Here is a 20,577-nt window from a genome sequence, read left to right on the forward strand (position 1 = left end):
CACCAAGGGGCCGGGTTGCTTCTGTTGCTCTGGGTACATGAGTCCTTCAGGGGGCAGTCAGAGGGTTGTCTGGGGGTCTGAGGTATGTCCAGCAGTTGATGCAAGACTGGGAAGCTCAAGCCCTGGCTGGTGTAGCTCAGTGGGTTGAGCGCAGGCCTGCGAACCAGATGATCACAGTTTGATTCCCAGTCAGGGCACATGCCTGGGTTGCAGGCCAGTTCCTGGCAGGGGATGCACAAGAGGCAACCACACATTGATATTTCTTTCCCTCTCTCCTTCCCTTCCCCTCTAAAGATAAATAAATAAAATCTTAAAAAAAAAAAAAAAGACTGGGAAGCTCAACAGCTTAAGTTGCCAGGCCAGTTAAAACAGATCTCTCATGCCTCAACCTGCTTGATTTTAGTCATTTAACAGCTTGACTACATTGACTCCATTTTACTTCTTCACTCTGTTCCTCAGACCCGACACACACCACTTGGACCCATCCAACCAGACCAACCGCAGAAGCTGGCCTGGGGTGGGGCCCTGGGGTGGGGGAGGGCTTCGGGCTCCCCGGCTGCTTCCTGCTTGGTTGGCCATTACAGCGTCTCCCTTGGACTGAGGCCACTTGAGGATGCTGGCCTGCTGGTTGGCTGGATTGTGCCAACTGCAGCACTAGGTCTCTGGGGGTACCAGGAGGTAGCAAGGAGCCTCAGGCAGAGGGGGTCCAGGTCTCTGGGCTGCCTTGAGCCCAGAGAACACTCTGGGACCCTGCTTTCTGGAGAGGCGCAGTGGCTACCACCTCTGTGGCCAGATCCTGTGCTTGGCTTACAGCTGAGGCACCCATAGCACCCAGCACCCTGCACCCTTTTCTCCTTCAGCCCTGCCATCTTCTCTATCACAGCCGTCCCAGAGGGAGGACTGAACCCATATGGCAGCCAGCTGTGCCACTGCCCTGATGGCCACCGTGCTGGAGGGGCACTGGCTCCAGCTCAGATGGGCTGGAGAGCAGGCCAGGCAGCAGTTTAACCTGCGCCAGGGATCTGATGGCTCCCAGCCCGCCTTGGCGAGCAGGCCTGGGCCCGGCACCTGGCAGGTCTCAACCACTGGGTTCTGAATCAGCAAACAAGTGCAACCAGGAAGGAGTGAATAAGCATGTAGTCACTGACACCCTGCGCTGGGCCCTGTTGTCACACTGCTGGTCTCACAGTCACAAGACCCCAGGGCCGCACTGTGCACACAGACACGCTCCAGGGGGGTTGTGCAGATGCCCAGGCAGTCACTACTTGGGGTTTCATTGTCACAGACCCAGCAAAGGGACCGAGGTGACCGCACAACCCTGACTCAAGGAACACAGAGCCTCCCACACACACGGGCCCTGAAGCAGGGCGACATCCAGTAGGCAGAGGGTGCAGGGCCACAGGACTTTCGAGGCCCACAATGGTTCTCATTTGAATTTCTTAATAGAATAAAAATATATAAATGATGAGTATGTAACGGGTTCAGCCTGAGTTTTATTTGTTTTTATGCCAACATAGTTGTAAAATATATTTTAAAATATTTTTTATTCAATCCCATCAGGGCACAGACAAGAATCAATCAATGAATGCCTAAATAAGTGGAACAACACTTTCCTCTCTCTCTAAAATAAACAAGTAAAATTAAAAAAAAATTTTTCCGGGGAAGAGTCACACCCACAAAGGCAAAAATGCCCAGGGCCCCCAAAGGTCATGGTGCAGCCCAAGTGGGGCAGGTGCACTCCCTGGGCATCAGTCCCAAGACACCCAGATTTCAGTACCACAGACAGGCCTGCCCAGCGGGGAGCCACCCACACGGCCCCCACCCCACCCCAAATAAAGCCACAAAGCCCTGCCTCAGTGCTCACAGGGTGGGAGGGGGTCACTTCCGGCCCAGGCCCCACCCCCTACCAAGCGCCCTTGGCCAGGGGTATCGAAGTGACTCTGATGCCTGGCCCAGCCCTCTAGCGCAGGGCCCAACCCTCAGCCCGCCCCCAGACTGGGTGGGGCGACCCCCTACAAAAAAAGCTCTGAGTTACCGGCAGCAGCTTCTTCCTCCAAGAAACGGGTGCAGCTGGGGCCAGAGTTGAGGAACAAAGAATCTTGCTGAGCCCTGCCCAGGCCCTCACTCTGGGCAAAGGGAGTTTGGAGGGTAAGGCCCTGCAGCCCTGAGGTCAGCAGGGACAAGTGGGCAGACTGGAGGGTGTACTGGAGGGCTGGGCTGACTTGTCCTTGATCACCGAGCATCCCCTCCTCCAATGGCTAGTCAGGATTCCTGAGAGAAGAGACAGGGAAGGCCTCCTATTAGGTCAGCCTGGGGACCAGAGCCTGCCTCTCTGCCACTCCTCTCAAAACCAATGCCATGGCTTCTGTGGCCCTTGGGAAGGTGGGTAGGTGAGCCCAGGCCAGGGCAAGGCCAGTGGGAGGTGAGGCAAAGGCCTAGCCCAAGAAGCACCCCCAATGTGCCCTCCATGGACAGTGCTCCCTTCCATGCCTCTCCTTTGCCCCCTGACCTCCCTGAGCCCTGCCAGGCAGTGTTTACCTGAAGCCAGAGCAGGGGTAGATTAAGGAGCAGGGGTCAGAGAGTTCAAGGCCTGCACTCAGCCCTGCCTCCCCTGGCCAGGTTTCCCTAGACCTGCCCTGTGCCATGGCAGCCCACCTTCTCCCCACCTGCGCCCTCCTCCTGACCTTGCTCAGCGCAGCCCAAGGCACCGAGGGTCCTGTGGTACCCAACCAGCCTTTCACCGCCGTCTGGAATGCAAACTCCGAGTGGTGCCTGGAGAAGTACAGCGTGGATCTGAATGTCAGTGTCTTTGACATGGTGGCCAACCCAAGGCAGACCTTCCTCGGCCCGGACGTGACCATTTTCTACAGCTCCCAGCTGGGCACCTACCCCTACTACACGGCTGCTGGGGAGCCAGTGTTCGGGGGCCTGCCCCAGAACGCCAGCCTGGACGCTCACCTGGCCCGCACGTACCAGGACATCCTGGCTGCCATACCTGAGTCTGACTTCTCAGGGCTAGCCATCATTGACTGGGAGGCCTGGCGCCCACGGTGGACCTTCAACTGGGATGCCAAGGACATTTACCGGCAGCGCTCACGGGAACTGGTACAGGGGCAACACCCTGACTGGCCAGCTCCTAGGGTGGAGGCAAGTGCCCAGGACCAGTTCCAGAGGGCTGCGCAGGCCTGGATGGTGGGCACCCTCAAACTGGGGCAGGTGCTGCGGCCTCACGGACTCTGGGGCTTCTATGGCTTCCCTGACTGCTACAACTATGACTTTTTAAGCCCCAACTACACAGGCGAGTGCCCACCAGGTGTCCGTGCCCAGAACGACCAGCTGGGGTGGCTGTGGGACCAGAGTCGTGCCCTCTACCCCAGCATCTACATTCCTGTAGCGCTGGAGGGCACAGGGAAGGCGCAGAGGTATGTGCGGCACCGAGTGGGTGAGGCATTCCGTGTGGCTATGGGTGCTGGGGACCCCAGTCTGCCAGTGCTGCCCTATGTCCAGATCTTCTATGACATGACGAACCGCTTTCTGCCGCTGGTAAGTCTCCTTCTGTGCCCCTGCCCACCCTGTAGCCTGCCTTGCTAGGCATTAGTTCCAGCAGCTGATGCCACACGGCCTCCTGGCACTTTCACCCACTCGTTCTGTGAACACCCATTGTGTGCCAAGTTCTGTGCTAGGCAGAGACTAGTCGGCATCTGCCAGAAGGATGCAGTGCCCACCTGCATGGTACACACAGGCTGGATTGGGCATAGGTTGGCCCCTGGCCACCAAGGCCAGACCTGCCCCAGGCGGGAGTTATGAATTATTGCTCTCATCCAGTGGTGTTACAGCAATCAGCTATGCAGAGGGCAGGAGAACCCACAGAGCTCTGCTGTCCCTTTCCCCAGGACGAGCTGGAGCACAGCCTGGGGGAGAGTGCAGCCCAGGGAGCAGCAGGAGTGGTGCTCTGGGTGAGCTGGGAGAACATGAAAACCAAGGTGAGCTCCGGTCCAGGGTCAGGGGTGGGGCAGAGGTTGGCTGGGCAGACCCTGGCCCATTCTTTCTGCCCATGCATGGCCATGGTGTCCCTGACACTCCCCCTCCTACCCAGGAATCATGCCAGGCCATCAAGGAGTACGTGGACACCACACTGGGGCCCTTCGTTCTGAATGTGACCAGTGCGGCGCGTCTCTGCAGTCAAGCCCTGTGCTCGGGCCATGGCCGCTGTGCCCGGCATCCCAGCCATCCTGAGGCCCTCCTCATCCTGAACTCCACCAGCTTCTCCATTGAACGCATGCCTGGTGGCGGGTCCCTGACCCTACGAGGTGCCCTATCACTTCAGGATAGGGAACAGATGGCAGTGGAGTTCCAATGTCACTGCTACCCTGGCTGGAGGGGAGCAAGGTGTGAGCAGCAGGGCACATGGTGACTGGCCACACACCAGGACACACACACTGAGCACCACCCAGTGCACTCTGGAGCTGTCCAAGGCTTTCTCAAGTATAGGCATAGCTGCACAAGTCTGGGGTACACTCAGCGCCATCAGAGAGCATGTGCCTGCATATGCACGCGTGGTTACAGACAAAGTTAGTTGCATAAGGAGATCGAATCTGTCACCCACCCAGCAGAGTCAAAAGCATCACCTCCAGTGACTGACTGAGCCAGTCTTTAAACTGCAGCACTGGCAAGAACTGACATTCTCTAGCCCTGGCTGGTGTAGCTCAGTAGATTGAGCTCAGGCCTGCAAACCAGAGGATCACAGTTCGATTCCCAGGCAGGGCACATTCCTGGGTTGCAGGCCACAATGCGTCTGACTTCTCAGGACACACAATGTTGTGTGTCCCCGGCAGAGGCAACCACCATACATTGATATTTCTCTCTCGAAAGGGTAGAGCCCTTTGGCTCCTACTGTGTTGATGGTAACCAGCCCTTTGCACAACCTGAATCTGCTCAGAGCCCTGTAAATAAAGCAGACGTGATTCTTACTTCGAAGAGCTGTTTATTGAACGCCTAAAACGTGCAGGATCCAGAGGGCACAGGAAAGACTCCTCTCTCTCAAATCTGACTTTTGTCCGAGGGCGGCTGCTTCCCAGGGTGGGGCCCAAAGCTCAGGAGGAAGCTCCACCTGGCCTTTTCCACGCTTGGCGGAGGCGGGAGGCCAGCGGGAGCTGAGACAAAGCGGCGCGGGGGTGAGATCAGTGCAGACTCAGGGCGAGGCGGAAACCGAGCCAGCTGGAGGAAGGGCCTGCGCCCGGCCCAGGCTGTGGCACGCTGCGCCTGGGTAGGGGCTCAGTGAACTTCATTGAGGCGGGACCTAGGCGGTGACGCAGGTAACCGGGACTGGGCTTGTATGGGGAGGGGCGGGGCCAAGGAGAGAAGGAGCCTGACCTAGAAGAGCACCGGAGCTGTGGAGCACAAGGAACAGAACAGGGCCGGGCTTGGCACCAGGGAGCGGGGCCGAGGTGGGGCCAAGGAGGAGGAGGAGCCTGCGTGGAGTCTGTGTTTATCCCACTGCCCGGGGGGGCGGGGCCTGGTCGCCCCGCGAGACTGACCTAGAGGTGCGTCACGAGCTGCGGCCGCCTCAGTGTGTCCGCCGCACCGCTAGGGGGCAGCGCAGACCGACGGAGGACTCCGAGCCTGCGACGGAGCGAGATCCCGATCGGTGTGGAGCGTTCACCCCGAGCATCCTGGAGCCCAGCTTCAACATGTCAGTACCACCCCCTCCCCAAGGGCGCCGTGTCAGTCCTTCTTGTCCCCAGTGCTCTGTCCGCCCCACATGCTCTCCCTGTGTCTGTGGTTCCCTCCCAGAGCATGCCGAGACACACCCACCCAGAGTGAAGTTCCCGGAGCCCCCTACCCCCCGAAAGTTCACGGTTTATGGCCCACTAGGAAGGAGGGGGAAACCAAGGCACAGGAGGAACGGTGGTCCCGCCTGTCTTTGACAATCCAGGAACCCCGCCCACAGTGGGTTGGGTCGGTACTGAAGGGGTTAAACCCGCAGGGAAGCCTGGGGTTCCTGACCTAGAGGCAGAACTTGGGGCTTCCTCTCCCCTGGGCGAGGGGTGCGGCTGCTGCAGACTTGGCAGATTGCAGGTGAGGGGCTTATAGCCTTCTAAATGGAATGTGGCATGAGGGGAGGGGGCTGCCTGTTACTGACCAGCATGAATTTGGCCTCAAGCTTTGGGGTCCTTCCTGGGGAGGTGGGGAAGGGGAGCAGGACGTTCCCTCTGGTGAGAAGGTGAGTAGAATGGTGCGGCTCAGCGCCTCCCCCACCCCCAACTGCCAGAAATTCCCCCAGCACAGACCCTCCTGCCAGCAGGGCTTGGAGCAGCATGGGCAAACAATGGGGTTTGAGTGCAGGAGGTCTGGGCCCCCAACCTGGTGGCCGTTGGATCCCCCGTGGATGCAGGAAGGAAGCTGTGGTCCTTATCTATGGTGGCTATGAAACTCAGGCCAGTGGGGAACCAGGCTTGTAGGAGTGGCACTGCTGTGTTAGTGCTTCTGGGGCTTCTTCGGAAGGGACAGTTGGGTCCGTGCCCAATTAGCTAAATGTCCTGAGAGAGGGGGAGGCGTGATGCCATTGCTGGCTTTGAAGAGGGAGAGGGGCCCATGAGCCGAAGAAAACAGGTGGTCTGGAAGCTGGAGAAAAGGCAAACTGGATTTTTACCTAGATCCCCTGAAGGAGGGTAATCAACCTTGTGAAACCTTGATTTTAGCCCAGTGAGACTCATTTCAGATCACTGTCCTCCCCAACTATTAAGATAATAAGTTTGTTATTGTAAGCACTGGAAAAAAAAAGTGCCATATCGTGGGGGCCATGGGCTGTGTGTCCCAGGCAGGGAAGATGGTCCGGGGAGGTCAAAACAGCCTGTTGAGTGGGTGGAGTGGCGCCTCAGGATCAGTTAAGCGGTGGGCATGGCCCACATGGTTAAAAAGGGTGACCTGGAATTTAGGAAAGGGAGGAACAGAGGAGCTCCTGGGGACAGCTGTGTTGCCTCCAAACGGAGCCTCGGTGGGTTTCAGCAGGGGTCACTGTGTCTGGTTTGCATGTTCTGTGATGGCCAGCCAGCTGCAATGGTGTAGGTCTGGGTCACCTGTCCTGAGGAGGACACATCTGTAACCAGAGCAGGCTGGGGCCAGGGCTTTTGGGTTCTGCCCCAGCTTTTAGCCCTCAGCCTCCATCCAGTGTGGGGGAGGACACCCTGAACCCACTGGGTGGAGCTGATCCTGCGTACCAGCCCAGCTGAGCTCACTCTGGATCCTGCCTGCCAGCTAGAGCTGACCCTGAGCTCCAACCTGGCCAAGCTGACCCAGGATCCTGCACACCAGCCAGAGCTGACCCTGAGCCCCAGGCTAGCTGAGCTGACCCCGGGTCCTGCATGCCATCCAGAGATGACCCTCAGTTGTGGCTCGACTGAGCTGACCTTGGATCCCGCACTCCAGCCAGAGGACACCCCTGCCCCCAGCCTGGCTGAGCTGACCCTGGAGCCTGTGCACCACCGACCCGAGCTCCTGGATGCCTGTGCTGACCTCATCAACGAGCAGTGGCCCCGCAGCCACGCCTCCCGGTTGCACTCCTTGGGCCAGTCCTCAGACAACTTCCCCCTCTGCCTGATGCTGCTGAGTCCCCACCCTGTGCCAGGGAAAGCTCCCATTGTGGTGGGACATGCCCGCCTGTCACGGGTGCTAGACCGGCCCCAGAGCCTCCTAGTGGAAACGGTGGTGGTGGCCCGGGCCCTGAGGGGCCGTGGCTTTGGCCGCTGCCTCATGGAGGGCCTCGAGGTCTTTGCTCAGTCCCGGGGCTTCCGCCGGTTACACCTCACCACCCATGACCAGCTGCATTTCTATGCCCACCTCGGCTACCAGTTGGGTGAGCCTGTCCAAGGCCTGGTCTTCACCAGCCAACGGCTGCCCGCCACTCTGCTCAGTGCCTTCCCCAGGGCCCCTTCCCCATGGCCACCCTCCAAGACCCCTAACCTGACTGCCCAAGCTGCCTCAAGAGCCCCCAAAGGGCCATCATTGCCGCCACCCCCTCCGCTGCCTAAGCCCTTGACCACCTCAGCCCCCCCTCCACAAAGCTCACTAGAGATGCAGTACCATGACCTGAGAGGACGCCCCATATTTTGGATGGAGAAGGACATCTGAGGGCCACCTAGGGCAAGGCACTGTCTTTCTGGTTCAGTGGACTCCCCAAGACAGTCCCAGCCTCAGCCCACTGGCCCCTGGGGGCAGCTCTAGCTTGGCCAGGTCTCCTGAGTGCCAGTGGGGCCGGGTGACGGCTTCCTCCCTGGCTGTGGCTCTGAGCTGTCTGTGTGGCCGAATAAAGGCTTCTGTTGGGTGTGGCTATGACAGTTTATTTGCTGACTCCCACCCAGCCTCATCTGAGGTCCCCTATCCCTGCAAGAGCCCCCCTGATCCACCATGGCTCTGGGGCCATGGATGGCAGGACACCTGCCTTTTGCCCTTATCACTCTGCCAGGCCCAGGAAAAAGGACGTTTCTTCTCTTCCACATTCACTCACTACTCACACCCACCATTTGCTGAATACCTACTGTGTGTCAGGCCCTGGACTGGGCACAAGCAATGGGGAACGAGGCCAACAGATAGGACCTTGACCTGGGGGATAAGTAGAGAGGGCAGTGGATGGGAATGCTATGGCAGGGTTTGTGCTGGGACTGGGGGCCCCACCGCCCTCTGCCTGGAGATCCAGGAGGCCTCCCAGGGGAGGGGACGTCACAGTGGAGACCTGAGTGCTGAGGAGGCAGGGTGGGGGCTGAGTATTCTTGAGGTAGGAACGAAGAAGGGCAGAGGAAAGAAGGGGACTTATGAAAGCTGTGGGTTGGGGAGGTGTCAGAGATGAAAGATGAGGGAGGGGAGCTGCCCAGGCCAGCTTAGGGTGTGGCTGTGCTGAGTGGCTATGGGACCCCTGGGAACCATGCTTTCCCCACCCCCTTGTGGACAGGAGCTCGGGAAGTTTTCCCAGCTTTCCCTGCCATGTGGAAGGTATGGCCCAGGTCTCTAAGCTCACACCCTCTCTCCTGCAGGTTTCCATTCCTGGGGCGTGACCATGCAGCTAGGCGAGGCCCTGGTGCTGGGGGTGGCCCTATGCCTGGGGTGTAGCCACCCCCTCCTGAGGGCCCCTGACCGCCCCTTCTCCGTGCTGTGGAACGTGCCCTCAGCACGCTGTAGAGACCGCTTCGGTGTGCACCTGCCACTGGACACCCTGGGCATCACAGCCAACCGTGCCCAGCGTTTCCGTGGCCAGAACATCACCATCTTCTACAAAAACCAGCTGGGCTTCTATCCCTACTTTGGGCCCAGGGGCACAGTTCACAATGGAGGCATCCCTCAAGTGGTGCTCCTTGACCACCACCTGGCACGAGCTGCTTACCAGATCCACCGCAGCCTGGGAACTGGCTTCGCTGGCCTGGCAGTGCTGGACTGGGAAGAATGGTGCCCACTCTGGGCTGGGAACTGGGGCCGCCGCCGAGCCTACCAGGATGCCTCACGGGCTTGGGCACAGCGGGTATTCCCCAATCTGGACCCCCAGGAGCAGCTCCTCAAGGCCCGAGCTGGCTTTGAAGAAGCAGCCCGTGCCCTGATGGAGGGCACACTGCAGCTGGGCCAGGCACTGCAGCCCTGTGGGCTCTGGGGTTTCTATCGCTTCCCAGCCTGTGGCAATGGCTGGCATGGTGTGGGTTCCAATTATACGGGCCACTGCCATGCAGCCACCCGTGCCCGCAATACCCAGCTGCACTGGCTCTGGGCTGCCTCCAGTGCCCTCTTCCCCAGCATATATCTGCCACCCAGGCTGCCGCCTGCTCATCGACAGGCATTTGTCCGACACCGCCTGGAGGAGGCCTTCCGAGTGGCCCGCACCAGGCACCCACACCCTGTGCCTGTCTTGGCCTACGCCCGTCTCACGTACCAGAGCTCTGGCAGGTTCCTGTCCCAGGTGAGGGAAAGCTGATGTCCAGCGGGGAGGCATGGCCCTGGCCTAGGAAGGTCTAAGGGGATGACCTTGCCCACGGGGACCTCATGGGGAGGCCCTCATCTATCTCAGAGGGGAGACAGTCCTACCCTGGAGCATCTGACACAGCGCCACTCTGCCCTGGAACCCTGGAAGATCTTGGGGAAGGCAAGGCTTGGCCTTTAGTGCTCTAATCTCAGATGCTGTCTGAGTGGAGGGCCTGAGAGGCCTCTCGGGCCCAATGCCACGGGGCCTTCCTATAGAGGTGAAATCAGGTTGTGGCAATGAGCCAGGGACATGTCTGGAAGGTGGAGATAGGCCCAGATGGATCCATCCGGCCAGCTCAGCCCTGGCTTAGCAGCTCTCTGCCTCCAGGACGACCTCGTGCAGACCATCGGTGTCAGTGCAGCACTGGGGGCCGCCGGCGTGGTGCTCTGGGGAGACCTGAGCATCTCCAGCTCTGAGGTGAACACGGCCCCCTCCAGCCTGCCACGCAGCCCATGTTGGGGGTCCCAGGGTAGGGGAGCGACCACGTCAGGGCCATGGAGCAAGCATACTCATACATACCTCCCTTTTCCTCAGGAGAAGTGCTGGCATCTTCATGACTACCTGGTGGGCACCCTGGGCCCCTATGTGATTAATGTGACCAGAGCAGCCATAGCCTGCAGTCAGCAGTGGTGCCATGGCCATGGGCGCTGTGTCCGGCGAGATCCAGGAGAGCTGGAAGCCTTTCTGCACCTGCAGCCAAATGGCAGCCCTGGAGCTTGGGAGTCCTTCTGCTGCCGCTGCTACTGGGGCTGGGCAGGCCCCACCTGTCAGGAGCCCAGGCCTAACCCCGGGCCTGAAGAAACAGCATGAAGCCAGGACACCTGCTGAGACCCTCTGGTCCCTGCTGCCTTTCCCAGTCCTTGAGGGTCTGTCCCACTTTTTTCTCTTCAGCTTAGCCAGTCCTCCCATCCAACGCCCTGCTTCCCATAGGTCCCTGGGGAGTGGAAGGTGTCAGAAGGAAACATTTACATGTTTAAAACCAGAGGCTCTCAGAGATCACCTGATCCCTCCTAAAGAGGAAGCAGTCCCAGGGAGAGAGAGAGACAAGGTTCCAGATGGTTAGGGTTGCCAACACAGGTCTCTATTCCTAACACATCACTGGGTCCACAGAGACGTAGAAGGAGACCCGTTCCAACGGGTATTGGGATGGGCCTTGGGATCTTGGCTAAGGTCTGTATGCGCTGAAACTGTTGTCTGTACTTTGCTTTCATCATAAAGTTACTTTTTCTTTCATTGCCTGAGATTTGGTTGTTCACCACGTCATCGCAAACCACTTGCTCATCCAGTAGAGTGTCCGGCTGCCAGTACCCAGAGATGTGGGTCCTGCATGGTGGGCGGCTCAGTTTCAGAGTTAACAATCGTGCGTGTATGCATGCGGTGGAGGTGGGGGAGGACACAGAGCATTGTGGGTGCATAATTCAGCTAGAGTGTCGTGGGTTTACGGGTCACGGGAGTAGACTACAATTCCCGAGGTGCCCTGTGCCCAGCGATAATCTGCGCGCGCAGCCCCCTGGGAATAGTAGTTCCAGCCGCGTGGCTGTGAGTCTGAACGGAGTGGCCAGGAACTCGCCTTCCCGGCAACCTGTCTAGCGGGGCGGGGCGCTTCGACCGGTTTGTCAGGGCGGGCACCTAGCGAAGATGGTGGTGCGCGCGGCGTGTGGCTCCCGTCGCTTGCTCAGGTCTCAGCTCAGTGCACCAGCTGGCGTATCGCTGGTCTGGAGCCCCAGCCCGCCGGGTCCCTGACCCTGCGCCCCCTCGCGACCGATTCCCGTTATGCCCCGCGCTCATAAGGGCAGCGCGCCCCGCAAGGGCGGCCAGCGCCGCAGAGGCGGTAAGTGTGGACACCGGGCAACTGGTGAACCGCGAGCGAAGGACTTTGCGTGGGTCCCCGTCGGTATCCCTGAAGGTCCTGGATGGGAACTCCTGCCTGGATCAGTTTGGCGCCGCTTCCCGTAACTCCCCCGCGGCAGGCACGTGCCCCAGCAGACAGCGGCCACGTGTGCGCACAACTTCGGCACGCTCGCTGCTCGCGCGTCTGGAGCCTGCGCTCCTGACCCTGACGCGGTGGGCACCTCCCGGACTCGATTTCCCCAAGGCCCCTTCGCCCCAGTTGTTTGCTTTGGCAGACAAATTCCCCCAGGACAAAGTAGGAAGCTCGCCCCCTCCCCGATCCCTAATTCTTTCTCGGACTGGACTGGGAGGTTCTTGGGAGGCCTGGGGGAGAACTGAAGGGAGAGTGGGACAGGGAAACTACAGGATATCCGCCTTGGTGAACCTGGTCCCAGAGGGTGGATGAGAGCCCTGGAACCCGAGACAGCCCTGAGACTCTTATCAGCGTACACCAGTGTCCTACTGTAGTAAACACATATGTTTACTTTGCAGGGGTGGGGGCCTGCTAGACACAGCTGAGACCTGGCCACCGCCCTAATGGGGTTTGGGTAGAGGGACATCTAAGAGGGTAGTGATAGTCCACAAGGACTGGTGGCTGGGGGGGAAAGTTCTCAGATTGGTGTCAGCTCCAGACTTAGGAACCAAGGAAGCCTCAAGGTTGGGGCTTCTGGGTGGGTCTGAGAAGGTGGAGAGAGGAGAACCATGGGGAGTAAATGCGTTGTGCTAATGCCTGGCCTCTGGAGGGGTTGTGGCACGTGGACAAATTGGGGAAGGCTGGGCTGCTTTGGCTGGTAGAGCAGCGAGAAAAGAAATGAGTGGAGGCCTGTGTGGGTGCTGAACTTTGTCCAGCAGGCGCATGGAGCAGGTGGTTCCTGAGAAATAGGACCAGCCTGGTGACCAGAGAAGCCATTTTGGGCTCAGCTGTGGCAGCTGCCCTAACCAAAGCAGAAGCCACGCACAGCAGTCAGTTCTGCTGAGCCTGACACAGCCCATGTTTGCAGATTTTCAGGGCAGTTGGGGCCACTCCCCAGGGGCTGGAGGAAGTTTTGTGCTCTTTCACCCAGGGCTGGAAGGCTCAGAAGACAGTAGGCTTGCGGCCTGGGGCATCCACTCTCATCCACTGGGAACTAGGCCTCTGCCCACAGGGCAGATGGGTGACCTGGTGACCTTGTCCTTCCACAGGAGAGCCATAATTAGTCTTGTATTTAGTCATTGTTCACTTTTCTTATGCAAAGAGGTGCTCTTCTCTGTTTTGCAGAAAAACTGAGGCTTTGAAGGGTAGGCATGGCTGGGTGTACCCCTGTTAAGATGTACAGCTGGGATATGAACCCCGGGTCTGTCTGACTCTGATCTAAGTCTCTGACTTTTGCCCTGGCTATTTGGAGGCATAATCTGGGCAGTGGCTGAGCTGCCCCAGGATCTGCCTGGATTTGCTCCCACTTCAGACTGGGCAGCAGGCCTATGTGGGGCCTGTGCAGCCCCTTCGGCCCCTACCTGGCTCTCTGTCTCCTCCTTAAAGCCCCGGTCTCAGGAAGGCTCTGTTCACCAAGCCTGCCAGGTTTTCCTGGCCTGGGCCTGGTGCCACATGCTTTCCAACACGTAGGCCTTGTTCCCTCTTGTGTGCTGCCTGGCTCAGTGTTCTTTGCATCAGCCCATTTGCCTCCCACGTCAGCCTTGGTTTTCTCATCTCTGAGAGGGGGCAGCATCTGTCTGGTGGGGCCGTGAGGCTGCGTGAGGCACCCCCAGCCATCACTCCTCAATGGAGGCAGGCCAAGTGCCCAATTTCACCCCCCAGGTGCCCAGAGCAGCAGTGCCCAAGCTGACTCAGGCTCCAGTGAGGATGAGGCAGCCAGTGAGGCCCGCAGCACCACCAGTGACTGCCCCAGCCTTCTTAGCACCGTGGCCGAGGACAGCCCTGGTGAGAGCGGTTTGGCAGGGACACAGTGGGGGCTCTGTGGCTCAGGGCAAGGAGCGGGGCTGACCAGCTGGCCTTGCAGGGGGGGATGCCGTGGATGAGCAGGGCCAGCAGGAGGACCTTGAGGAGAAGTTGAAGGAGTATGTGGATTGCCTCACAGATAAGAGGTACCCCTGACTGCCAGCTAAGTCCTGCACCCCTGTCCCTGCTCAGCCCATGCCAGATGTGACCCAGGTCAGGCTGGCTCACAGGACACCCTCCTCTTCATCCCCCAGTGCCAAGATCCGGCAAGGTGCTCTTGAGAACTTGCGCCTGGTCCTGGCGTCCCGCCTGCTCCCCGACTTCCTGCTGGAGCGCAGCCTTACCCTGGCCGATGCCTTGGAAAAGTGCCTCAAGAAAGGTTGGCTGTGGGACACGTGGGGGACCTGAAATGGCCTGCAGCTCGCCTTTGCATGTCGGCTGACTGAGAAGCATCCCTGCAGGGAAGGGCGAGGAGCAGGCCCTGGCCGCCGCGGTGCTAGGCCTCCTGTGTGTGCAGCTGGGCCCTGGCCCCAAGGGTGAGGAACTGTTCCACAGCCTGCAGCCCCTCCTGATCTCCGTGCTTAGTGACAGCACAGCTAGCCCTGCTGCCCGGCTCCACGTAAGTGCTCCGTGCTCCGTGCCACCCTTCCCTCTGCCAGTCCCTAAGCAGAGAGGTGGGTTCCAACCGCCTCCAGGCTCCCTTGCTCTGAGGGTCAGCCCCCATGGCTGGGAACCAAGGCTCAGCCTCTGACCGTGGCCTGGCTTTGTCCTCCCAACAGTGTGCTTCCACTCTGGGCTTGGGCTGCTACGTGGCTGCTGCTGATGTCCAGGTAAGTGGCCTCTGGGCACAGGTAATATAGCACCTAGGCCCTAGCTCTGCCCCTGAGCCCCTCCCCCACCTCCCTGTGCCCCTAGGACCTGCTCTTTTGCCTCACCTGCTTGGAAGGTATTTTCGGCCAGTCCTGCGGCGTGGATGGCTCCACAGCCCCTGCCAGCCTGCATGGCCTGTTCTGCGCTGCCCTACAAGCCTGGGCATTGCTACTCACCATCTGCCCCAGCGCCCACATCAGCCACATCCTTGACAGGTAGGGGTGACTGCCACGGGGGACAGGAGGGGAACGGTGAAGGGGTCCCCAGCCCACACATGTAGCTCAGCTTGGCTCCTCCTTAGGCAGCTGCCTCGGCTACCCCAGCTCTTGTCCAGCGAAACTGTGAACCTGCGGATCGCTGCTGGCGAGACCATCGCGCTGCTTTTTGAGCTCGCCCGGGACCTTGAGGTGTGGGGGAGGTGGTGCCTGCTGAACCCACGTGCCCATCCCAGGCTGGATGCAGGGGATGCCCCAGAAAACAGGGCAGCCTTGGGTCATTGTACATGGAAGTAGCCCCCATATAGATGCAGGTGCTAGGGACTGTGTTGGGGGCCCTGAGCTGGGGAGGGGAGTGTCTGGCCAAGGCAGTGACCGAGAAGGGATTCCAGGGGGCCAGGCAGAGGAGAAAATGACTTCCTCAGTGAAAGGACGGGCTCAAGCCACCCCACGCTGAGAGCCAGCAGGGCTCACAAGGCCACTGCCACCCCCGCCGCAGGAGGACTTTCTTTACGAGGACATGGATGCCCTCTGCAGTGTCTTGCGCACCCTGGCCACCGACAGCAACAAGTACCGTGCCAAAGCCGACCGCCGGCGGCAGCGCTGCACTTTCCGGGCTGTGCTGCACTCTGTTGAGGTGCGTGTGAGGATGCCCGTGTCCTGGCCAGTGTGTCCCCGGGCACGGCCACCAAGCCCGGTTCTATGGGCCCCCTACTCTGCAGGGCAGCGAGTGTGAGGAAGAGACAGTCCGCTTCGGCCTCGAGGTGCTCTATGTGGACAGCTGGGCCCGGCGCCGGGTTTACACCGCCTTTAAGGATGTGCTGGGCTCGGGCATGCACCACCACCTCCAGGTGGGAAGGCCGGCAGGGCGGGGTCCCCACTCAGGTGCTTCAGGCGGCCTGGGCTCACTGCCCTCTTTGCCCACAGAACAACGAGCTCCTCCGAGACATCTTTGGCTTGGGCCCTGTGCTGGTGCTGGACGCCACGGCCCTGAAGGCCTGCAAGCTGTCCCGGTTTGAGAAGGTCCGCACCCTCGGGCGCTGTGCTCTCCCTTACTCCACTGCCCAGGGGCCCAGGGCTCGGCGGGAGTGGGAGGAGAAGCCCGGGCCTCCCCGCCTGGTTCCCCAGCTCATGGCCCTCTGTCCCCATTCCAGCACCTGTTCAATGCTGCTGCCTTCAAAGCTCGGACCAAGGCTCGTAGCCGGGTGCGGGACAAGCGGGCAGACATCCTGTGAGGCGAGCCCCGCCGGAGAGGAGACGGCCCCCACCCTTGCCCACGTTTTTAACAGGAGACAGTGCACTGGTGCCTGCCAGAAATTGTCGCTTTATTTTTTTAATGACTAAACCAAAAAGACCTGGGGGTGGGTGGCTGGAGGCCAGGCCACTTGGCATCCTGGCTCTCCGCCCCCACACTCGGCCACTGTGGTCTCTGCCTGAGTGTCTCAGTGGGGCCGGCAGTAGGAGGGTCATCCATTCCTTTCTCAGGCCTTGCTCCCCAGGGATGAACCACTTCCTTGGGGAGGGGGGGTGACATCTGGACAAATGTCACAGCAGGTGGGGAGGGGAGGCTACCTGGAATGGACTTCTGTGCTAATTTTTAAAGAATGTTAGAGATGATTAAACAATGCTCAGCCTTCTGTGGCCCTGGCTCCTGGGTGTCACTGCCCTTCCTCCCTGCACCCCACCCCAAGCCTGGGCCCCATTCGTTCTTCCCAATTCCATCTCTCCCTTGCCCTCCAAGAGTCTCCCCAGATGGCTCTCCCTCTAATCACAGTCTGGCCTGTCTTGGAGAGTTGAGGTTGCACCCCACGCCAGAAGGCTTGGCAAAGCTTGGGTGATGGGTGGGGCAGATCTAGACTTCTGAACTGCTATCTGGGGGATGCCAAAGAGGGCAGACAGGCCACAGGAAGGCCCGGGAGGCTGGTGTCGCTTCCTCTTGACCTTGGGCCACCCAAAGCAGAGCCTTGGCCCCAGGAGGCTTGGCTAGGCCTGGCCCGAAGAAGTGAGGAGAAATGGCAGCTGTGGAGTCGGGTCAGGTTTACGCAACAACCTCACCAAGGAAGCAGTGTGGAGCAGCGGTGGGAGAGGAGGGACCTGCCAGTGGCCACTTTATTCCCCGGCGCACACACCCCCAGACTGCGGGTCTGAGCAGCAACTCAGCTGGGTGCCCGGGCCTCGCTGGAGTTGAGCCGCCGCAGCTGGCTGAGGCTGGCCAGCCGGAGTCTGAGCAGCGTCTCCTCCTGCGTGTGCAGTGTGTGGGCCAGCATGCGTAGGGACTCGCTCTGCAGCACTGTGGACAGGCAGCGGGGGGTGGGGGTTACCAGGCCCTGTGCCGCCCATCCAGCTCAGCGTCCCAGGGTGCTGTGGGCATGTACCCCCCCCTTCACTGCCTTGGCCGCTGCAGTTGCTCCCTTCAGCCACACAGGGGCCTCCCAGTCCCACCTCTGCCCTTGATTCCCCCTGGCTTTTGCGCCCCCATACCACTCAAGTAGACAGCCAGGATGGCGAGTGCCAGGCAGGTGAACACCAGCAACGCAAGCAGCAGCAGGAAGCCCCCACGGCCGTGCACAGGGCTGCAACCAGGCTGGGCGCACAGTGATGGCGGCAAGATGCCCAGCAGCTCGTCCCACGGCTGTGCCTCCTCGGCCAGGTAGGAGTGCAGGGAGCCTATGGGGAAGGGGCATCGGGGTGGCAGTGGGTGCGCCTGCTCTCCTCTCCTCCCAGTACACCCACCCGCTACCCTGCCCCCTAACCTCCGCTGTGGAGGTCGCTGATGGAATCCACCTGGTGCAGACGCACCTCCTGCACGTGGTTGGGGGCCAGCGGTGCCCTGTTCCTCTGGCTCATCGGCGCCGTGGTGTCTGCTGGGGCAGCACAGAGTCGGTTCAACCATTAGGTCACCCCCTCCCTTCTAGGTGGCTTGCAGAGGCAGTATGGGCTTAGAGGAGATGGGGACAGGGCATCTCAGGAATGACCCTTGATTTTGGAGCCAGGACAACCCTGGGACCCTATAGGCCTGGTTCACCCACAGCAGCAGGAGGTTCACTTGACTCATTCACATTTGTTTCCATCCACGCGTCTCAGGGACTTTCAGGTAGGTATTCCTCTGCTTGCTCATTTCTAGAGAAGAGTGTCAGCTTCAGAGGAGTAAACCCACAGCGCATGGAGTTCATTCCTGCGCCTTCCGCTGTCAGTTTTCCTTGCAGGCCCAGGGAGTGAGCCATTAGGCCAGAGCCTGGTGCTCTCTGGTCCCCAGCAAAAGCAGCCCCGTGCTACCCAGCGGTGCCTTTCCCTCCAGGCCTTGGCTCTGTGTTCTTCAACACGCCCGGCATGATTCTGCTGTTTTCACTCAGAATCACACCAGGAGACCTGCCTTTGTTAATCACACTGTCTCTCAGCCCTCTGGGGTCTTCCCTCAGGCCTCCCGTTGAAGCCGCCTGGGCATTTAGGTTGTTTCCAGTCCCCGTCGGCAATTAACAACCCCTAGAAAAGGACATGCGTGTTGAGGATGGGGGTTTCTCTCCCTTTCACAGTAGTTGCCAAGGACAGATTGCCAGAAGCAGAACTGCCAGATCAGAAGGCAGGGACTCTGTTTGAACCTGGCCGCGGCGCTCAGTGGGTTAGGGCATCGGCCAGACCCACCAGTGGTGCAGGTTTGATCTCTGGTCAGGGCACACACAAGAAGCAACCAGTGGCCCTGGTCGGTGCGGCTCGGTGGCCTGAGAGCCTGCCTGGGAACCAGAGGGTCTCCAGTTTGATTCCCATCAGGGCACATGCCTGGGTTGTGGGTCAGGCCCCCAGTTGGGGTCATGCTAGAGGCAACCAATGGAAGTTTCTCTCACGCATCAATGTTTCCCTCTTTTTCTGCCTCCCTTCCAATCTATCTAAAAATAAATAAATTAAATTTAAAAAAAGACAAAATTTTATTTTACCTTTTTGAGGGGAAGGGAGAAAGTGGGAAATATCAGTGTGTGAAAGATACATCACATCAGTTGCCTCTCACACACCTCCAGCTGGGGACTGGCCCACAACCCAGTCCCCATCACCGTTTATTCCCCGTAGACCTTCCATCTCCACCAACCCCCCACCACTGCCATCAAAGTCTTAACTAGCCATTAGTCTGATGAGGCAAGGGACCCCAACCTTGAGCCAGTTGGGGCCACCTAGGCCCAAGTTGGAGGAAGCCGTAAGCCTGCCCACTGCCAGCCCTGGGCCATGGGTAACCTCTGCCCACCCCCATCCCAGGCTCTTCCCTGAAGGAAGAGCTGGACTAGCCAGGCAGCTGCCTGGCTCACACCCACTTGGCCACAACGGGGTGGCTCCCCTGGTGCCCCCTTTGGGGAATAGGCAGGGCCTGAGGTGGGGGGCTCCTGGCATGGTAGGCCTTCCTCCATCTACAGGGTGCAGGTCCCATTACTCGAGCTGGTGACTGATGAGTAACTACGGAAGAAAGTGAGGTCAGTGCGATGGGGCGGGTTTCTCCTTGGCCCACAGGGTCGTAATTCTGGGGTCCTGCCCCGCCTCAGTCATCTCCTACCTTCTTGGGTCTCCTCAGGCATGATGCAGGTGGGCAGTCAGCAGGCCTGATACCGGCGCCGGCCACAGGACAGGATGGAGGCAGTGGTGGCCCCTCTGAGAAACTGGGAAAGGCCTGGCCACCTCCCAGCCTGGGCCCAAAATAGGCCTGTGCTCAGCCCACTGGGCTATATTTAGAGGGGACAGCTCTCAGCCATGGGAAGGGGCGGAGTGACCCACATGGGCCAGGCTGGACTATTGACCTGGTGATGGAAGTCAGGCCAGGGCATACCTCCACCGGGGCACATGCCCAGGGCTTTCCTGGGGAGCCCCAGCACCTCCTACATTCACACGGGCCTTGGTATCTTCAGACAAGCTGTGTCTGGCACACCTGCAGCAGTACCCCATGGGCAGCCCAGATGTGCTTGGGCCCTGTGCGTCTCCACTTCTCCATGCCCCAAGACCCCTGCCCGCAGCCGGCTCGCCTTGCCATGCAAATGTGGGGTGAGCACCCATCACCATGTGACCCGCTGGCACCAGGGATTGAGGGTGATGGACCACTGGAGCCCAGTGCCCTGAGGGTTCAGAGAGACCTAAAAGGGGGCAGATATTCCTGTACATGCAGGCACCTGTGCTGGTCCGTGGGTGGATCTCCGCCGAAGGCAGGTACTTCTATTACTAACCCTACAACCAGGTGTAAAGGATGGCCCCTCCCTGACCTCCGTTTTCTCATCTGTGAGTTGGAACAACAGTGGTTCCTCCCAGCCATGGATGGCACACGAGAAACTGGAAATACAACCACATGTCTGAAGCACTCGGCACAATGGAGTTCCAATCCTCCCTCCTCTTCACAGGAGCACATGGGTCACACAGGGCTGTGTAAGGAAGGGTTCAGGGCCCCACTTCCCCTTGAGGGGAGGACGTGGTCCGGTTCAGGGCCCAGCCTCTCCTGTTCAAGTCTTGTGTCACTTCTTCCCAGACAGGACAAAGCAAGATGGCGGGGCTTGGCCTCCCAACACTTCCTAAGTCCATCATTCCTCATCTCTTCTCAAACACAGGACACACCTCAGGACCTTTGCACTGACTCTCCCCTCATGGACTATTCTGCCCCTAGATATTCCCATGGCCGGCTCCTTATCGCTTAGCTC

The 20,577-nt window shown here is 59.7% G+C and overlaps 4 protein-coding genes across 11 annotated transcripts; 3 read left to right on the top strand and 1 right to left on the bottom strand.

The window, feature by feature from the left end:
- Positions 1-2,059: 2,059 nt before the first annotated feature.
- On the top strand, positions 2,060-8,326 carry LOC118989449 (hyaluronidase-1-like). 2 transcript variants are annotated; one of them, XM_037049650.1, is made up of 5 exons: positions 2,060-2,148; positions 2,620-3,543; positions 3,894-3,983; positions 5,591-5,692; positions 7,258-8,326. In XM_037049650.1, exons 2-5 carry the CDS (start codon positions 2,644-2,646, stop codon positions 8,128-8,130), a joined length of 1,965 nt encoding a protein of 654 aa, XP_036905545.1. In that variant the 5' UTR covers positions 2,060-2,148; positions 2,620-2,643; the 3' UTR covers positions 8,131-8,326. The 2 variants fall into 2 exon arrangements, with proteins under 2 accessions (XP_036905545.1, XP_036905546.1); XM_037049651.1 differs by lacking the exons at positions 2,060-2,148; positions 5,591-5,692; positions 7,258-8,326 and adding an exon at positions 4,097-4,607 and having other exon boundaries at positions 2,269-3,543.
- HYAL3 (hyaluronidase 3) lies at positions 5,614-10,911 on the top strand. 3 transcript variants are annotated; one of them, XM_037049653.1, is made up of 4 exons: positions 5,614-5,692; positions 9,030-9,940; positions 10,331-10,420; positions 10,538-10,911. In XM_037049653.1, the coding sequence occupies exons 2-4, from the start codon at positions 9,053-9,055 to the stop codon at positions 10,811-10,813; spliced, it is 1,254 nt and encodes a 417-aa protein (XP_036905548.1). In that variant the 5' UTR covers positions 5,614-5,692; positions 9,030-9,052; the 3' UTR covers positions 10,814-10,911. The 3 variants fall into 3 exon arrangements, with proteins under 3 accessions (XP_036905548.1, XP_036905550.1, XP_036905549.1); XM_037049654.1 differs by lacking the exon at positions 5,614-5,692 and adding an exon at positions 5,819-5,958; XM_037049655.1 differs by lacking the exon at positions 10,331-10,420.
- A 692-nt stretch (positions 10,912-11,603) lies between these two features.
- Positions 11,604-16,555, top strand: IFRD2 (interferon related developmental regulator 2). The gene is made up of 12 exons (XM_037049658.1): positions 11,604-11,834; positions 13,689-13,811; positions 13,891-13,975; positions 14,084-14,208; positions 14,291-14,448; positions 14,609-14,659; positions 14,745-14,914; positions 15,001-15,106; positions 15,414-15,551; positions 15,637-15,765; positions 15,842-15,937; positions 16,069-16,555. Exons 1-12 carry the CDS (start codon positions 11,777-11,779, stop codon positions 16,147-16,149), a joined length of 1,320 nt encoding a protein of 439 aa, XP_036905553.1. The 5' UTR covers positions 11,604-11,776; the 3' UTR covers positions 16,150-16,555.
- On the bottom strand, positions 16,256-20,449 carry LSMEM2 (leucine rich single-pass membrane protein 2). 5 transcript variants are annotated; one of them, XM_037049660.1, is made up of 4 exons: positions 19,452-20,449; positions 17,668-17,775; positions 17,396-17,581; positions 16,256-17,204 (listed from the first exon to the last, which is right to left on the bottom strand). In XM_037049660.1, the coding sequence occupies exons 1-4, from the start codon at positions 19,471-19,473 to the stop codon at positions 17,071-17,073; spliced, it is 450 nt and encodes a 149-aa protein (XP_036905555.1). In that variant the 5' UTR covers positions 19,474-20,449; the 3' UTR covers positions 16,256-17,070. The 5 variants fall into 5 exon arrangements, with proteins under 5 accessions (XP_036905555.1, XP_036905554.1, XP_036905556.1 ...); XM_037049659.1 differs by having other exon boundaries at positions 17,668-17,778; XM_037049661.1 differs by having other exon boundaries at positions 17,668-18,034; positions 19,452-20,448.
- Between the last annotated feature and the right edge of the window lie 128 nt (positions 20,450-20,577).

The sequence above is a fragment of the Sturnira hondurensis genome, unplaced genomic scaffold, assembly GCF_014824575.4.
Source record: "Sturnira hondurensis isolate 20B ecotype Veracruz unplaced genomic scaffold, ASM1482457v3 Scaffold0006496, whole genome shotgun sequence".
NCBI classification, from domain to species: Eukaryota; Metazoa; Chordata; class Mammalia; order Chiroptera; family Phyllostomidae; genus Sturnira; species Sturnira hondurensis.

Coding starts and splice junctions, on each gene's coding strand:
- LOC118989449 (XM_037049650.1), top strand. CDS start 2,644: ATGGCAGCCCACCTTCTCCCCACCTGCGCCCTCCTCCTGACCTTGCTC. Junction 3,544..3,893: donor CGAACCGCTTTCTGCCGCTG/GTAAGTCTCCTT, acceptor CCCTTTCCCCAG/GACGAGCTGGAGCACAGCCT. Junction 3,984..5,590: donor GGGAGAACATGAAAACCAAG/GTGAGCTCCGGT, acceptor CCGCACCGCTAG/GGGGCAGCGCAGACCGACGG.
- LSMEM2 (XM_037049659.1), bottom strand. CDS start 19,473: ATGCCTGAGGAGACCCAAGAAG. Junction 17,779..19,451: donor GCCTGAGGAGACCCAAGAAG/GTAGGAGATGAC, acceptor GTGCTGCCCCAG/CAGACACCACGGCGCCGATG. Junction 17,205..17,395: donor CCTGGCTGTCTACTTGAGTG/GTATGGGGGCGC, acceptor GCCTGTCCACAG/TGCTGCAGAGCGAGTCCCTA.
- IFRD2 (XM_037049658.1), top strand. CDS start 11,777: ATGCCCCGCGCTCATAAGGGCAGCGCGCCCCGCAAGGGCGGCCAGCGC. Junction 14,449..14,608: donor GCCCTGCTGCCCGGCTCCAC/GTAAGTGCTCCG, acceptor TCCTCCCAACAG/TGTGCTTCCACTCTGGGCTT. Junction 14,660..14,744: donor TGGCTGCTGCTGATGTCCAG/GTAAGTGGCCTC, acceptor CTGTGCCCCTAG/GACCTGCTCTTTTGCCTCAC.
- HYAL3 (XM_037049653.1), top strand. CDS start 9,053: ATGCAGCTAGGCGAGGCCCTGGTGCTGGGGGTGGCCCTATGCCTGGGG. Junction 9,941..10,330: donor CTGGCAGGTTCCTGTCCCAG/GTGAGGGAAAGC, acceptor CTCTGCCTCCAG/GACGACCTCGTGCAGACCAT. Junction 10,421..10,537: donor TGAGCATCTCCAGCTCTGAG/GTGAACACGGCC, acceptor CCTTTTCCTCAG/GAGAAGTGCTGGCATCTTCA.